We start from the raw sequence: 19,176 nt of genomic DNA, 5'->3' as shown, positions 1-19,176 counted from the left end.
ATACTAAAAGACACAACATGAAGAGTTACAACTCTTTGTGTAATAACATAAATAACTAACTTATGTAAATGTATTAAGGAGAGATTAGATTATATAGTTTAACACTCCTCCTTAATCATATATCGACTTGACTCCAAGCTGCTTCCTTAGATCTTCAAATCTTGAACCGCCCAATGCCTTTGTGAGAATGTCTGCGAGTTGATCATCCCCTTTGCAATACTTCAGTTCAATGATTCCTTTCTGCTCAGCTTCCCTCACGAAATGGTATTTGATCTCTATGTGCTTCGTCCTTCTGTGTTGCACTGGATTCTTCCCAATTGCTATTGCTGATTTGTTGTCACATAAGATCGGAATGCCTCTTCAAACTTCTGACCAAAGTCTTCAAATAGTCTTTGTAACCACACTGCTTGATTTGCTGCTGCACACACGGCTATGTACTCCGCTTCAGCTGTTGATTGCGCCACTGTTTGTTGCTTGCTTGACTGCCAACAAAACATGGCTGATCCAAGAGTAAACACATAACCTGAAGTGCTTTTCTTGTCTTCTTTAGAACCACCCCAATCGCTGTCTGTGTAGCCTAGAAGTCTTGGTTCTTTCACGCTTGTGAAGTACACTCCAAAGTTTGATGTTCCTTTGACATATCTTAACACCCTCTTGGCTTCTTGGTAGTGCTTCATGCGGGGTGATGACATGTATCTTGAGAGATAGGCGCTTGCATACATCACATCAGGTCTTGATGCACACAAGTACAAAAGCCCTCCAACGATGCTTCTATACTTAGTCGGATCTCCATACTCCTTGTCATCCTCAACTCCTTTTCCTTGTGGTGTAAGTGGGTTGCTTACACTCTTGCTGTCTCGCATCCCAAACTTGTCTACAAGTTTGTTTGCATACTTTTCTTGTAAAGAAATATGCCTCCATTGTCTTGAATTACTTCCATTCCAAGAAAGTAGTTCAATAATCCAAGATCCACCATCTCGAATTCTTTCTTCATGTTCTCCTTGAATGTGTTGATGCTCTGGATGTTGCTTCCTGTGATGATTATATCATCCACATATAGACTCACGATCAACACATCTCCTCCTTGCTTCATGATGTATAAAGCCGCATCATTCATACTCCTCTCAAAACCGTTTTGAAGAAAGTATGAATCTATTCTTCCATACCATGCCCTTGGGGCTTGCTTTAAACCATATAAAGCTTTGTGTAGCCTTAACACCTTGTGTTCTTTCCCGTGTGTCACATACCCAGGCGGTTGTGTGACATACACTTCTTCCTTGAGGTCGCCATTGAGAAAGGCTGACTTCACATCCATCTGATACAATCGCCACTTCATCTGAGCCGCATATGCAAGTATGGCTCGTATTGTATCATGTCTTGAGACAGGAGCAAACGTCTCAAGGTAGTCAACACCATACTCTTGAGAGAACCCTCTTGCAACTAGCCGCGCCTTGTGCTTGATGTGATTGCCGTTTGCATCGGTCTTGATCTTGTAGATCCACTTCACACTTATCACATTCTTCTTCTTTGGCTTGTCCACTAGTTCCCACGTCTTGTTCTTCTCAATCATGGCTATCTCCTTATTCATCGCTTCTCTCCATTCCTTGGTACCACACGCTTCATCATAAGTGTATGGTTCTTCATTTGCATGAAGACAAGCTTCTATTGCTTGAGCCACTTCATCAAGCTCTACTCTCGGTGCCCTTTCCATGATATCAACCATGGACTTGAACTTCTTTGGTGCCTCAGAAGTTTCTTCATCTCCACTACTAGTATCATGATTATCATTTTGAAAGAGAATAGGACTGAAAGTACCTCCAAATTGTTCCTCGGGACTAGATGCACCTTTTGTTCCTCAGGGCTGAATGCACCTTCGGTTTGTCCTTCAGGCGAGTGAGAGTCTTCCATAGACAACTCCAATGTCTTCCTCACCTCATGTTGCCTTTTCCAATCCCACTTCTTGCTTTCTTCAAACTCGACATCTCTTGATACTTCAATCTTCTCATTCTCCAGGATGAGAACTCTATAGCCTTTGGATTGGTTGCTATATCCAACAAAGACTCCACGCTTTGCCTTGACGTCTAGCTTCCTCCTCTTTTGATCCGGGACATGTATGTAGCATATGCTACCAAAAATTCTCATGTGTGACACATCTGGCTTGTGTCCACACCACTTCTCTATAGGAGTGACATCTTCTTCTATTGCCTTTGATGGCAGACGGTTTTGAAGATATGAGGCAGTGTATACCGCTTCTGCCCATAACTTGAGCTGTAAGTCTTGCTCTGCCAACATCGATCTAGCCATCTCCACCAAAGTCCTATTCATGCGCTCTGCTGCACAATTTTGTTGTGGTGAATAAGGCAAGGTGACTTGCCTATTGATTCCTTCTTCTTCACAGAACCGGTTGAATTCTCGTGAAGTGAACTCACCACCTTCATCTGATCTCAGCGTCTTGATGGTACAATCCGATTGCTTCTCCACCATTGCTTTGAACTTCTTGAACAGTGAGAAAGTCTCTGACTTTTGCTTCATGAAGTATACCCAACACATGTGAGTATGATCATCCAAAAATAGCAAAAAGTATCGGCTTCCATCAACAGACTGATGCTGCATCGGCCCACATACATCCGTATGTACAATCTCAAGCTTCTCTCTTGTCTTAGTTTGAGATTCCTTTGGGAAGCTTTTGCGTGATTGCTTTCCAAGTCTACACGCCTCACATGCTTCCTTCTTGACTTTAAACTTTGGTAATCCCTTTACCAAGTCTTTGTCTTGCATTTGTTGCAACCTTTTGTCGCCTACATGACCAAGTCTCTTGTGCCATGTCTCCATCTTTCCTTGCTCACTAGCGCTCATGGCTTCTTCTACCTGAGCCGAACTCATCCTGATTCGATAGCTTTTGTGAGTCATTGGGATATCCATTATCCTCCTTCCTTTTGCATCATCTATGATGCATCTCTTCTCTTGGAAACTCACCCGGTATCCGCTTGAAACAATTTGTGGAACACTCAACAAATTTTTCGCCAAACCCGGAACCAAGAATACATTTCTGATGGTCTTCTTGCCACCTTTAGTCATGACGGTAATGTCTCCTTTACCGGCTGTCATGACTGTGCTTCCATTTCCAATCTTTATTGGAACCTTGATACTCCTATCAAGTGTTGAGAAGTAACTCTCCTCCTTTGTCATATGATTAGTTGCTCCACTGTCTACTAACCAGGCATCTTCCATCACTGTTGTTGATGCTTCGCTCGCACTGAACAACATGTGATCTTCATTTGAGTCTTCTTCGAGACTCACATGTGCCTTCTCTTTCTTCTTTGAGTAGCACTGATTTGCAAAGTGGCCTAACTTGCCACAATTGTAACACTCCATGTTACTTCTGTGATCCTTCTTTGAATCATCCTTCTTCTATTTCCTCAGACACTCGCTCTCATTGTGGTTGTTCTTCTTGCAGAAACCGCACCACTTCTTGCCTCCCTGGTGCTTTGAGTTGTCTTGTGTAACACCAGAATTTTTGTGTTTAACACGAGCATCGAATGCTCCTTCACTGGTGCTTTCTTCTCTTGCAGCCAGCCTTGCTTCATGAGCCTTCAAGATCCCGATCAATTCTGTCATCTTTGTTGAAGTCAAATCGCTTGTTTGCTCCAACACACTGACTATGCTATCGAACTTGGCTGGGAGAGAGATGAGTATCTTCTGTATAAGTTGAACATCCGACTTCTGTTCACCATGATAAGTTAGTTGATTTGCCAATTCAACTATCTTATCTGTGAAGACCTTAATGTCTTCATTCTCATACATCTTCAGATTCTCATACTCCCTTCGCAATGTTTGAAGTTTAATCAAACGAACTTGAGGAGAGCCTTCATACTCTTCCTTCAATGCATCCCACGCCTCTTTGGATGTTGATGCTGCTGCAATCCGTGAGAAGATATGATCCGATACAGCAGTTTGCAAGATTTGCAAAGCCAATGTATCGTTCATCATCGCTTCTTCTCTAAGCGATCTTGCCCTTGCTGTTTCAGGGGTTTCATCCACTTGTGCTGGTGGGGCTGCTACGCCTTCTTCAACCACAGACCATAACTTCCTGGTCTTGAGAATGGTTACCATCTTAATGCTCCAGAAGTCGTACTTCTCTCCATCAAATATGGGGATTACTTGATTCTTCATCGTTTCAAGTGATTCTGAAATCGTATGACAAAATCCTCTAGCCTCCTTTTCTCCACGCCAAGTGTTTCTCTTACTAGTGCTTTGTTCTTTGTCCTCTCAAACGTAAAGCTCTGATACCATGTTAATCTTTTACCAACCGCTTGTGTTACACAATGATCATAGTGTGTTACACACGAGTTCGAGAGAAAGAATAAGATAGACGTTTCAGGCTTATAAAATTTTCTGAAAATACTTTTGTATTATTGAGATTCGGTGTTGTGTTTACAACAGATGATTGATCTTTTTATAGAGATCGAATCAGTACAAGTATAAGAGACACAACTCTTTATACTAAAAGACACAACATGAAGAGTTACAACTCTTTGTGTAATAACATAAATAACTAACTTATGTAAATGTATTAAGGAAAGCTTGTCTTGATGCGAAATCTTGAGATGTACATAAATATTTTTTTCCAGTAACAAGAACATAAACTTTTATATTCATCTCTGCAATCTGTACAAGTATCATTTGTGCCTTGTACAATTAAAATCTGCTAAAAACCCAAAACTCATAGCGTCTATTTAGGATTTTGATTTCACAGCTCCGCCACATAGATACAATCTGTCGGATCCAATCGACGGCAAAGCAAAAGTAAAAATCTCGAGTCTTCATCAATTAAGACCCCAACAGCTCAAGTACATGACGGTCCTGAGAGATTCCTCAGCTTGCTTTGCCTTGTCACAATCCTTGCAGGAGGCAAGCGGGATGGTGGATGAAGAAGAGAACCTATTCGCCTGAGCAGCGGATCTCACGTTGTTTCGAATACGTTGATTCACAGATCGGATCATGTAATTCCACCGGCATAGTCCCAATTGGTCTTTCGAGGCCTCCACGGCTCCGATGGTTGCTGCCACTAACCATGCTTAGCTTCTTGAACTCATCTTTTCTCTTTCTTTCTTTTTTTTAATTGGAGAAATAAGAGAAACTCTTGCTTTATTTTTTGTTTGTAAAAAGGAGAATTGATTTGTGAAAGTTGTTGATGAAAGAAGATGAACTTCCATGAGTTCTATTTATATAATAGAGAGAACCAGAGGATCAGAGTTTTAGCCGCTTGTTAGTGTGCAAAACCAGACGCTGTCTCCCCTTGGTTTTCCTAAGTTTTTGTCTTGTTGGTTTTGTGAATTGACTAGTTATTACCATTGTGCCCACATGTTGACAAATTGGATAAGGACTAATATTGTATCCTAAGAGATCCACAAGTGTAGCTATGCGCACCTGGTTTTTCTGTATTACATTTGTTGCTTGTGCTTACCTGAAAAAACAAATTCACTAATAACTCCTTCGATTGATTTCTTTTTTTGAAACTAATCTATTTGAATGATTTTGTAAAACTAATCCTTCCCTTGATTTTTAAACTAATCCTTCTATTGTCATCAGTTTGTAACTAATCCTTCGATATGTGAATTGATTACACTATGGAAGATTTAATATTACAAAGATTTACGGTTTTTAACAAATATATCTCTTATATATTAATTGAGGAACATTTGAAAAATTGTAACCTCAATTTTGTATTAATTAAAAAAATAGCCCATCTTAGATGTCAATCAATTAGGATGTTAATTAAGGTGACGTGTCAGCTGCATAATCAATTGAGAAATTGGTGAGTCCATGATTAAATGCTAGAGAATGTGACCATATCCATCGATATTTAAAAAAAAAGGCTCATGTAATATAACGAAAGAAACACATAATTTAAAAACGATCAAACACTGTATAAACGAAGCGTTTCATCCCTAATAAAAAAAATTCATACAGTAAAGTTGATACTGTCTCGTGGCCACGTCTATCGAAAGTAATCCGTATGGTTCTGAAGCTTTTATTACTCAGAATAGTTTGCTAAGAAGACGTCATGAACAATAATTAGCGTAGACCATGGAACTGTCGATAGTTGGTTGCCATGGCGTCATGTATCGTGTCTAAGTCAGACGTTGGGATTAAGTGCTCATGTATCTGGTTCTAATTAAAAATACACAATCAAATGAACAAGTTGGAAAGAAACCATAGAAGTTATGTCAATAGTGTTTTGTAAATAACAGAGTTTTGATCAAGGTATAGCTGGTGGCCGGTTTATAATTTTAATTAGAACCGAACCATATGTGAAATAAAACAGTCGGTATGAGTATCATTTGAATTCTCGCAAACCGGGATTTTGACATGGTTTATCGTCGAAAGTTGAATAAATTTGGCATGCACACTTCTGAATTATAAGGATATGGAAAAATAAATTGAATATGGTAAAACTTAATCCCCAAGGCTTGATTAAATATAGATTGGAGCACTTACGGAAAACTAAATATGTAATAATAATGGTATGATTTTTATGGCTTTTTTACAAAAAAAAAAAATAATAATGGTATGATTTTTACTAGAAAAGATATTTTTACTTGCTAGAGGGTTCTAAAAAAATCTATGACGGCAAGTCCCTAAGTAAAATGGAAAACTTTCTCACCAAGGTAAAACATTCCAATTTTTTAAGGGAATTTAGTTAATGTTTATTAAGGGGGCGACTGGTTTTCCCGCTACCACCCGCAAACGCAGCTTTTGCGGTTGGTAGCGGTTGTCGGCAGTTTGCAACAATCACTCAAATCGCTTTAAACCGCCTCAAACCGCTCCGAATCTCATAAATTCAAAAGCTGGCTCCAGCTAGCGTTTGCGGTTGCGGGCGGTTGTGGGAGGGTAAAATTTTTTATTTTTTTTTAAACAATATATATACAAAAGTAAAAATATTTAATAAAAAAATTAAATTGAAATTATGAAAATATTAAAATATATCTATTATATTTTAATTAATATTATAAAATTTTATAATAAAAACAATTTCAATAAATTTTCAAAAATTAAAATTATAACTTTCTAAATAGAAATTTTATATTTATTATAATTTTATGATTTTTGATATTTTTATAATTATATTCAATTTAAATATTGTTAATTTATTATTTGACTATTACCGCATTTGGTAGTTAACCAGTCATAAGTCACCCGCAAACACACCAATTTTTAACCGCAGTACCAGTCGTACAAATCTCTTAAAACAGCTAGAAACCGCAACCGCCCGCATCCACAAACTCCCGCAGCCGCAACCACAACCGCTGCGTTTGAACCAGTCAAACCCTAAATGCAATATTAGATTTTTTCTTAATCATCGACTCATTTAACCTAAAATATATTACTATAAGAAAAGATCGGTTTTCACCATTGGTTGAGCACATCATATTGCAACACTGCCAATAAGAACAAACAATCGATTCACAAAATATGTCATCTGTTACTTCTATTGTCGATTTGAAACCGTTCAAAACCAGCTGGACGATCAAGGTGAAGGTTATTCGATTGTGGAAACAAACAACTGGTGGTGGTGGTGAGACCATTGATATGGTTCTGTGCGATGTTAAGGTTTGGATGTTTTTTTTAAAAAACATTACCCATGTACGGTTTCTTTGGATGTTCAAAATATTGAATCATGTCCAGTTTAAAAAATCTCAACTTCATTGCCTAACCCTGCGCAAGGCGCGGATCTTATCCTAGTCATAATGTAATCAATTCACTTATTCGGTAGGAAACACAAAACCCTAAATCTGATCGCGAAGAACGAAAGTCATCAGTTTTCGGCGTTTTCTGGAGTTGTGGCAAGGTAGAAGGAGTGCTTGCGTAAGGGATACTCGACTTTTGGGACTCGAAACTTTTGTCAGATTTATGTTTTTTAATTTCGGATTATATGATTTTAATTCAATTTTTTTAATATTTTTTAAATGATTTTTTGATTTTGTTTCAATTTTTTTTGTCAAATTTTCTTCTTTTCTAAAAATTCAAATTTTTTTTTTGAAACTATTTTAAATTTTTATTTTATTTTTAAATATTTATAATTACAAATATATATTCAAAAATGATAAAAATATGTAAAAAGAATTATATACCCAAAAATGTAAAAGTATATAAAATGTAATGAATTATAGTTTTGGATATATAATTTGGATTTAAAGTTCAATAGATATTTGGTAAGTGTAATTATTTTGTTTTCTAGTTTTTTTATCGTATGAATTTTGAAAATCACATGGATACATATGATATTTTGAAAGTCGAGTAAAAATGAATAAAATTCATCTCCCAATAACAACACTAGATTTAGTTAGAATTAGAGAATCAATAATAACCAAACTTTTTGAATAACAAGGGATTTGAATGGATTTTGAAAATTCTTAAACGAATAAGAATGTATTCTCTTAAGATTTTTGAAATTCAATAACCAATAACAATGGAATCTCAAAAAATTTAAAGTTGCTGAGAATTCACGTACCAATAACCCTTCTTAGTCTTCTTTTTTTAAGATTCTGATGATTTTCTTACGATGGCAGATGGCGTGAGGAGCCTCATCTACGGATCTACCTTCTTCCAAGGTTGGGAGATCACTATCTTATGGTGCGAGACGGTGGTTCCTGGTGGTATGTCTCCGATTTTTTTTTTGTTTGGGGGTGGCCACTCAACCTCGTCTGGGAAAGTCCTCGACGGTTTATGTTTGAAGAGGAGCATGCATGTGTTCTCCGTCTTAGTGTGTCAGTGGGGGTCTTCTGACTATGGCGCGTGTAGTCTACTCGTCTGATGGGAGCAGCCTTCGTCTTTGAGCAAATGTTGTTTAGACGAATCGCTTCAACTTCTCTGTTTTTCTCCGGTCATAGCATTTCCATCTCAGTACAATCTAGGAGACAAGGCATTGGCGATTAGAGTGTAGAAGGTTCATAACATCCCTATGTATAAACGTGATTAAACAATCCTCTGAAGAGTGATGGGAAGACAAGAGGCTTGTTCACCTGTTTTCAGGGGCACACATTCAAGGTCTATAACTCAAGAAGTCGTTAACTGAGGTGCTAGACTTTGGTGATGGTTTGTGGTGGATTTTAACATCCCAACGTTGGATTGGGTATTTTGAGCCAACTGATGGTTGGAATCCACACTCTTAAAGGTTGTGGACTATGTGGATGGGTGATGTAGTTTATGTCAAAGTCCAAATTTTCCTTCACTATGGTTTCCTCGGTTTCCGTCGATTTGTCTTAGTGTTCAGCGACATTGACAGCCGGTGGGAGAGGATCTAATCTAGAATGCACAATGGTATAGGAGTTAGAGGTCCATGAAGCTCATTCCAATCTTGTGGTGACTATAACGACGTTTTGAAATAGTTATGCTTGCTTAGGTCTTGTATCCCTCTCGGATCTTGTCTCTTGTAACAATGTAGTTTAAGAGAAGATTCATTTATTCCAAGTACGGTTGAAAGAAATTAATCTCATTGGAGTTTTGGTTTGAGTACACATTAGGTTGATAAGGTAATGAGGTAGCCCTCGAGTTCACCTAGATGATACTACTTCGAGCCTATATATGTGGTCAATCCGTGATGTGGAGATGATCATGTGTAAATAAAAGTTGGAAAATATAGGTAGATGTTGAGCCAAATTTGACGTGAGGTTGGCTAGGCATAGAAGGCAGTAGGGGTTGGCTCTTAGGGTTTGCAGAGTAGTTCTCTCTTTTTCAGTTTAGGTTTGGTTTTCTCTTAGAGAATGCAGCACATGGTGAAGGAGTGAAGGCATACAGTCCAATCAAGAATCAACAAAAAATCTTAATCTGGGAGTCTTGGATTTTCGTGAAGAGAAGCTTTTGTTTTAGGGTCACAGTCACGAACCGTTTGCTGATTATATCGTCACTCATTCTAGCCCACCAAATCTCATATACTTGAAGATGATGATTGATTTTGGTGATTGGTGTTATTTGGCTAGGATGTTAAAGATTTCTGGGGGTTCCCGAGGCTTTTAATTCGAGCATAAAGTCATATTTCTCTTTTCTGAAGAAGTTCATATTACCGGTGGGTTCATCGGGTTTATCTATGTCACTATCATACTTTCTTTTCATGAAAGAAGATGCTTCCTCGGAGTAATATTCTAGTTTTAGCTTCAGTTTACACACCGGTTTGTCTTCTTGTGTAGCGGTCCGTACGGAACCAGAAGAGGCAACCGAGATTACTTCGGTTTTTTTCGTAGGTGTGGACTGGATCTCAACGTCATTTGTGACTATTTCTCAGCTGTACGACTATGTCGTGAAGGCTCTCTCGACACATTCAAAATTTGTTTTGCATTTTCTGTCATCTTTATATGAAGACTTATCCGACTTATTTCTAGTGTTGTAGCTTCTTTCTTTTATTGAAGAGGATGCAAAATTCCCTCTTCTTTTGTAGTCACCCAAATTGAGTTTTAATAAAAAAATTGCGTTCCCAAAAAACAAAAACTAAACAAAAAGTATAGAAGTTGTTATGAACCAGATTGTGGATGGATCAAGAGATTATGATTTGTAATCTTTATCATTTATCTATGACGGTGTAATCTCCTATATAAAGAACCTCTATGTTATGAATAAAGATAGACCTTTCCATTACTTTTATAACACGTTATCAGCACGAAACTCTAAATCCCTAAGCTAATACCCAAATCGAAAACCCCTAAAACCCTAACCCTAGCCGGCGATCCGACGAACCCTAAACCTCGATCGCGTCTCTTGTTCCCGCATCTGTTCCAGCTCGCGTCCCCGATCAGCTTCAGCCCAAGGCGTTCCTGATCTTAACTCAGACGTTCGCGACCCGAGAGCAGCTCCAGCATGCGACATCTTCCTCGTTCGCGACAGCATCAGACAGCTCGCGTCCGATGATCAAGGCGTTCCCGATCAAGCAACAAAGGATGTCCGCGACTCGATCCATTCCAGCTCGCATCCCGTTCGTGTCCATCTCACGGCTCAACTCCTTTGGTGGTCCGATTAAACAATCATCTAAGGTTAAAAGGTAATTCAAAACCTAAGAACCCATAATCGAACATGGATTGATTGATAAAGAATGAAACCCTAAAACCCTAATCTTTATGAATCAAAACCATAGGGTAATAGATCAAAAATCCTAATTGAGTACATCGAAGCTCAAAAAGTTCGATACCCCAAACCCTAAATCATGTTCCTACGTGATTAAAACCCAAAATCGGTTTTTACAAGTTAAAATCCGATAAACCCTAATCCTATATCTATAAACCCTAAATAATATAAGTATCAAAATTAATTATACTATAATTATCAAATCACATATTAAAACCCTAATCGAATATTTTGAAATCAAAACTGTTTTCGGTTTTGATCATTGAGGTTTTAAATCTGATTGAATCTGATGCTATGTTGCTAGAATTGTTTGACCGTTAAATTGGTAGATTTATTTTCTCATCCTGCTTGGTTAATTTTTCATCTGATTTAAAATTGTTTAAACCGATCAGCCTGTTAAAACATTGATTGAATCTGATAGATTGCTAGCTTGCTTTGCTTATATAATCTGATAGCTTGATAGATTGATTGAGGTTTACTTGTTTAAAATCCGAATGATCTGATTGCATGATTCTTGAGGTTTAATATCATCTGCTAGGATTGATAGTTTTGTAATCTGATCTGTTTTAAATAGAAACCCTAAATAATCCGTATGATAGGTTATATTGATCTGATTTAGATGTCTTTGAGAATTGAGAATCTGTATGCTAGGTTGATAGATTTATGATAAAATCTAATGTCTTGAGGTTTAAGATTGTATGCTAAGTTCGATTAAATTGATTGATCTGATTATATGTTTTTGAGGTTTGATAAATTCAGATACTAGATAAATTATTTACATATGGTTTATGCTAAATAGTAATCAGCCTTGAAACTGATTCATTGAAATTCATGATTGAAATCTATATTCTAGTATTGCTAAAATCAGCTTTGAAACTGATTCATTGAAATTCATGATTGAAATCTATATTCTAGTATTGATAAAATCATCTTTGAAACTGATTGAGTGATTAATAAATCTTTTTACTAGTCTTGCTAAAATCCATTGATTGTTAAACCCTAATTGCATAATTAATTGAATCCGTTTTTGCTAGTCTTGATAAACCATAATATTATGAGCACATAGAAATAGTATTGCTGAGACTTGCTAGAAATTGACTGATTGATTACATGCCTTTAAGATTGATAGTCTCATTGTCCTCACAAGATTGAAATCCGAATTGATTGTTTTTAAGAGTAAGGCCGCATAAAAATTATACCTAAATATTGAGTGATATATGATTTGAGATGTCGAAAATCAACTTGGATTTTGCTGCCCTCAATCTCTCTGGAGATAATTATTTACGGTGGGCATTGGATACAAAGATTATCCTAAAGTCAAAAAGACTTGGTGAATGTATCATAGAAGGCAACAATGCCAATGAGAAAGATTGATACAAGCCAATATTAATTATTAGCCATCATCTTATTAAGAGTCTCAAAGATCAGTATCTGACTATAGAGAATCCTCTAGACCTTTGGACAGAGTTAAAAATCGAGATATGATCACCAAAGAACGGTGTTATTACCAAAGGCCCTATTTGATTGGAGGAATCCCAGAATCCAGGACTATAAGTCCGTGGATGAGTCTATTGCTAGCTGGGCAAAAATAATGGATTACTGATGAGAAACAGTGAATTGAGACCTCCTGGATTAACCCCATTACCTGATACCAATAAGGCCGCAGAAGAAAAAAAAGGTAACCACGTCCAGAATGATAGACCACACGGTCATGGCCGTGGAGGGTGGAAAGGACGTGGCCATGGCCACTATAACACATTTGGCCGTGGGAATCACTATGGCAGAGGCCGTGGGTATCAACCCAATTTGAGCCATGGTCAAGGCAGTGGCCGTGGTATATCCTTTAAACCACAAAGCTCGACCAAATCAGTGTGCCATAGATGTGGAATGGGGAACCATTGGGCTAAGATATGAAGGACTCCCAAACATTTTTGTGACCTCTATCAAAGAGAGTCTGAAAGGGAAGAATCCTGAAACCCACTTGGTCTATAAAGATGGTGAAAATAATTTCGAACATGATCAAGATGATCTTATGGAATATGAGACTTATGATTGCCTAAAAGAATCAAGTTGATAATCTGATTTCGACATCAAACTTGTGTGATTGCTTTGCTTGTATGTTTTCTCTGATTTTTATCTCCTTGAATTTATTTCTATTACATTGTCTGCTTAGATTAAATGAATGAATGATTTTTCTATATGAGTACACTGAAAAACGCCAATATAAGTACTAAAGCAGGTATCGCCAATCTGAAAGAAGACTATGGCTAGGCTAATATATTATTGCCTAAGGGTATGCATCTAGAAAATAGTAATGCCTGATATTCACCCAGCTCTAAGAGCAAGAGCAGCCTATTGAGTTTTAAAGATATAAGAATGAAATATTGAAACAATGGGGGAAGGAAACAAAGAGTTCCTTCAGATATATGTATAAAATTGCCCAAGGCCTTAATAAGTCCTAAAGACTATACATGCATTTTCTACTGACCTAGACTATGCATAGATCAGTATGATAGAGGCTAAAAGCCTGCGAAAATATGCACTTTATGGCACGACCTGATTGGCCATCCTGGTCCAAACATGATGCAGAAATTGATATTCAAAAGGCACACATTAAAAGATAAGAAGAGTTATCCCAAAGAATTTCACATGTGTAGCATGTACACAAGGAAAACTCATTAGGCCATCACCAGTAAAACGGCTACGAGCCCCTTTTTCATAAATAAAGACTATATGTCTAGATAATACTGGTGAATACTTGTCCCAAGCGTTTAAATGATTATAGTATGTCCATGGGGGTAAGTGTGGACAATTCTGTGATACATGTCCATACCAAGAATGGCTTGGCCGAAATCTTTTAAAACACAAATAGCTGATTGATAGACCATAACTTATGAGGTCAAAACTCCCATTCACAGCTTGAGCCACACGAAATTTACATGCACCTAAGTTAATACACATCAGGCCATTTAGTGAGCATAGATATCCCCTATCACAATTATTAACGGGTCAAGAGCCAGACATACCCCATCATAAGACATTTGGATGTGCTATCTATGTACTAGCTCCACCACAGAGAACTAAGATGGGACCTCAAAAGGAGGATGGGGATATATGTTGGATATGATTCTCCCACAATAATAAAGTACTTTGAGCCAACTATGGGTGATTATATTTGAGGCCAGGTACACAGATTATTTTAAGACTAGGAGGAGAAAAAAATAATAAAGCTGGTAAAAGAATGGTAAAAGAAATAGAATGGAATCAACCATCAATGTCTTGGCAAGATCCTCAGACTAAAGAATGTGAAATAGACGTCCAAAGATTATACATTTACAAAGCTAGCTAATCAAATGCCAGACACATTTGCTGACCCGAAAAAGAATGACTAAGTCATAGATAAACCAGCTTGTAAAGCACCAACGAATTTGATGTCCAAGAAGAGACACAGTAAAGTTTCTACAGAGTCTAGACAACGTATGAAACGTGGTAGACCAAATAGGTTCCAAAAGATAAGAATCCTCGGAAACAAAAGAAATGTGCAGAGCATGATAATCAAAATCCAAATCCGAGGTTACTAAGGAAACCATCCCAGACATGGAGATAAGGCCGGCCGGCTCTAAGGTACAGGTACCAAACAATGTAGCTTGGGACGCCAAGCTGCAAAGTATTAAAGGTCCTGATAATAATGAATCTCAATCGATTATATCATGTCTGGAACATAATGGAACCAATAAGGAATGTCGACATAAGATGATTTATTTGCATACAAGGTAGCACTTGAATTTATGAATATAAGCGAGGATCATGAACCCACGTCAATATAAGAGTGCACACTCGTAGAACAGATTAGATTGAATGGAAACGTGGGGTTAAATAGTTTAAGGAAGAAATGCGTATTTGGCCATATGATTAAGACGCCATATGATGTTAAAACCAGTGGATATAAATGGGTCTTGTAAGGAATAGAAATCGTGAGATATAAAGCTGATGTTGCACAAGGATTCTCACAAAGACCAGTAATAGATTATGAGGAGACATAGTCTCATGTGGTGGATGCAACTACTTTTAAATTTCTCATAAGTCTGGCTATATAAGAGAGAAAATTAGACTTGAGCAAGTTGATGTAGTGACTACATATTTATATGGTCCACTGGATAATGAAAGTACTAGAGGGTATTGAGCTGAAAGTACAACAAGTTCTCGAGAACAATATTGATAATCATCAAAGTATATGATCTGAATATCCTAGGAACCTCTGGATACAATTTCCCAAACAGTTGAATATCTCAAAAAAGAGTTTGAGATGAAAGATCTTGGAAAACAAAGTTTTGTTTGGGATTACAGCTTGAGTACATTAACAATGAAATCCTTGTGCATCAAATAGTATATATACAGAAAATGGTACTCAAGAGATTTAATATGGACCAGTCTCACCCATTATCTAGTACATGGGCGTGAGATCACTTGTTTTGGACACTGATCCATTCAGTCCAAAGGTGGACGATAAAGAAATCCATTTATTCCTGAGATGGACGATGCAGAAGTCTTGTTTTAGACACTGATCTGATTGGTCCATAAGAAGGACGATGAAGAAACCTTTGATTTTAGTTTATTTTATACTAACCAGCCCAAAGAGGGGTTATTTGGTTTTGTTGATTTGTTTTCAGACAGGTTATGCTTTACACATGGTGGTACACGCATATCACAGCAACATCATCCAAGATTTCGTGTGTGTGTATTTGAAGTCGATGACTCAATATGTTCGATCAGATTGTGGCATGGCCGATGGTAAAGAAGAACCAACTATCATGTTCGAGGACGAAGCATATTATGCCCAAGATCTTCATCACCCACAGATTGCAGAAAATTGGAGAGGTCCAAGGGACCTTCATTAATGTCCAAATCAGGGGGAGTAATGTGTGTTGTTACTCTTTTTCCTTCACCATGGTTTTGTCTCAATTGAGTTTTCCTCGTAAGGTTTTAATGAGATAACATTAAAGCACATTACAAGCTCTAAATGGTTATGGCATCTAAAAGAAAGTGTTATGAACCAGATTGTGGATGACTCATAACCAAAAAATTATGATTTGTAATCTTTATCATTTATAGTTGACGGTGTAATCTCCTATATAAGAAAACCTTATGTTATGAATAAATATAGACTTTTCCATTACTTTTATAGCAGAAATGAATTTATTAAGAATTGAGAGAAAACACTGAAAGAACCATCAGAGCAAAACTCAAATTAAAAATAAATTCCACTAGAACTCCATATTTCTTCTAGAGAATCTTTAAATTGTTCCAGAAAAACTAAAAAAAATTCTTTAACTAGAAACCGATAAATAAGGGAAACCATTGGCCACCAAAATGTTTAAAAATACAAGCATTTGACCCAAAAAAGGTACATGCATTGGTCAACAAATCACGATTGCCTACAATACGAGTTGGTCCTTGCGATAACATTTTGTTTGTTTGTTGAACAAGTCCTTGCGACGATGACCAAGATTAGTAGATGTAAGGATGCAATTAAGAACTTGGAGTAAGACAACAAAACAGAGGCAATAATTCTCATAAATACCATTGAATAAAACCCCAATAATAAAATGAACGCACTAACTGTTCCTTTATTATTTTCTTTTGTCAAAAGATGTAGGGTACGAACTCCTTGGTAATATACTTCAGATGTTTAACTCCTTATGTAAACCAATGACCTAGAATTAAAAATCCAGTGATGCTAATGTTACTGTAATTTATCTTGTGTGACATATGTCTTTTAACTTCCCGAGCAAGTTATTACCGAATGTAAAGCTTGGCTTGATGGGAAACCTCTTAGAAATTCAATTTAGGAAGAGCATATTGTCAAGCTCGATATCAACAACAGTGGAAATGTATGATGTGTTAAACGAGTAGAAAGCTCTATATTTTCCAGTAACATGCAGGATTTACATAAACTCTTATATTCATCCCTGAATTCTGTACAAGTATCATTTTGCCTTATACAATTCGAATCCGTTATTTGATTGCATCCCGAAAGAACCCATCAAAACCCCCAAAACTCATAGCGTCTATTTAGGATTTGGATTTCACAGCTCCGCCACATAGATACAACCTGTCGGATCCAATCGACGGCAAAGCAAAAGTAAAAATCTCGATCAATCTGTCTTCATCAATTAGGACCCCAACAGCTCAAGTACATGACGGTCCTGAGAGACTCCTCAGCTTGCTTTGCCTTTTCACCTTCCTTACAGGAGGCACGGGGGATGGTGGACGAAGAAGAGAACCTGTTCGCCCGAGCAGCGGATCTCACGTTGTTTCGGATACGTTGATTCACAGATCGGATCATGTAATTCCACCGGCATAGTCCCAACTGGTCTTTCGAGGCCTCCACGGCTCCGATGGTTGCTGCCACTAACCATGCTTTGCTTCTTGAACTCATCTTTTCTCTTTCTTTCTTTTTTTTTTAATTGGAGAAATAAGAGAAACTCTTGCTTTGTTTTTTGTTTGTAAAAAGGAGAATTGATTTGTGAAAGTTGTTGATGAAAGAAGATGAGCTTCCATGAGTTCTATTTATATAATAGATAGAACCAGAGGATCAGAGTTTTAGCCGCTTGTTAGTGTGCAAAACCAGACGCTGTCTCTCCTTGGTTTTCCTAAGTTTTTGTCTTGTTGGTTTGGTGAACTGTGCCCCCACCTGTTGAAAAAATTGGATAAGGACTAATATTGTATTCTAATTTCTAAGAGATCCGGGATGGCCGCAAGTGCAGGTAGGCGCAATAGGTTTTGCTTACTATATTGGCATTCGTGCCCATATAAACAAAAAGTTTGTAATATCTCCTCGACTCCTTCGATTGATTCTCTTTTTTAGGCTAATCCTTCGTTGGTTTGTAAATATCAGGTTTTTGTAAAGTTCAAAAAAAAATATATCAGGTTTTTGTTATTTTTTTTATAGGTCATGTCTTTAATTAATATCAACCCTTATTTATTGCATTAACTTTGCGTTTTCGGATTATAAACACCAGCCATTGTATTTTCAGCTTATTGGATTACAAACAGTAGCATATATCTGAAGAAATCTAAACATCAACAAAGTTGTTACACTACAGAATTGTTTTATAAATAGGGTGAATTTGCGAAATATCTAAGTTTGATAGATTAATTAGGTGCAGGGAAATGATTTTGACATAATTAAGAGACTAACAAATGTGTTTCCTTTCATCCGGTTATAACTCTGTCGCCAACAAGTATACGGTGAAGGAAAGAAGGTAAGTACACGTAAGCTTAGATAGGTAAGGCCATGATTTACCGCGTACTGTGCAGATCTCAGGGTATTAAATCGACCATGTCACACACATTTCTAACTGCATAAGGTTTACTGTATTATGTAAATATGTGGAGGATAGTAGAACAGCGACATCTTGATATATGGTGTAGTCCTTTATTTTGTTACAGTCTGTCTATTTGTGTAAAAAGTAAGAAAATACAGTGAAGAAGGTGAATGCAGTTGCAGAGTTAATGCTCTGACTTTCGATAAGGTAAGCTTAAGTTAACTCCGCTTACAACCTCGATTGTACATTTATTATACCTTTTGATTTACCTACTAAAGATGGAATGGAATTACCGTTATAGATCTGAAATATTATTCTGTTTACTATGGTAATTTTGCAGATGAATGAGCCAGATAAAGTCTTGATTGTACATGTGACGTGGGTCCGTGATGCAGATAATCGGTGGATATTTGAACCTGACATAGTGTGTGCAGCTGAGCATTTCATCCAACTTAATGTGGAGATGACAATGACCGAGCTACTAACTGCAGTCAAAGAATGTCTAGACATAACATCCAAAGATATCTCCATCAAACTCTCCTATCAATACCCGGAGTGGATTGCAATGGGTGATGGAGAGTTGGATACGCCTCAGTACATAACAGACGATACCGAAGTAGGTGTCTTCATCCGGATGAGGCGCGCCATTGAAGAAGTTGATCTTTATGTCTCCATCGTTCGCCATTCACCTAGTGGGAAAGAACCTCATCTACCACGCCAACGTAATGTG

At 37.4% G+C, this 19,176-nt stretch overlaps 1 protein-coding gene and 1 pseudogene across 1 annotated transcript; both read right to left on the bottom strand.

The window, feature by feature from the left end:
* Nucleotides 1-4,631: 4,631 nt before the first annotated feature.
* Nucleotides 4,632-5,111, bottom strand: LOC106364705 (annotated as a pseudogene).
* On the bottom strand, nucleotides 4,632-17,672 carry LOC111210334. The gene is made up of 2 exons (XM_022710640.2): nucleotides 17,231-17,672; nucleotides 4,632-4,776 (listed from the first exon to the last, which is right to left on the bottom strand). Exon 1 carries the CDS (start codon nucleotides 17,555-17,557, stop codon nucleotides 17,288-17,290), a length of 270 nt encoding a protein of 89 aa, XP_022566361.1. The 5' UTR covers nucleotides 17,558-17,672; the 3' UTR covers nucleotides 4,632-4,776; nucleotides 17,231-17,287.
* Nucleotides 17,673-19,176: the final 1,504 nt, after the last annotated feature.

Source organism: Brassica napus, chromosome C6, assembly GCF_020379485.1.
Source record: "Brassica napus cultivar Da-Ae chromosome C6, Da-Ae, whole genome shotgun sequence".
Classification (NCBI taxonomy): domain Eukaryota; kingdom Viridiplantae; phylum Streptophyta; class Magnoliopsida; order Brassicales; family Brassicaceae; genus Brassica; species Brassica napus.
The sequence above is the reverse complement of the archived record's forward strand: the minus strand, read 5'-3'. Positions and strand labels throughout refer to the sequence as shown.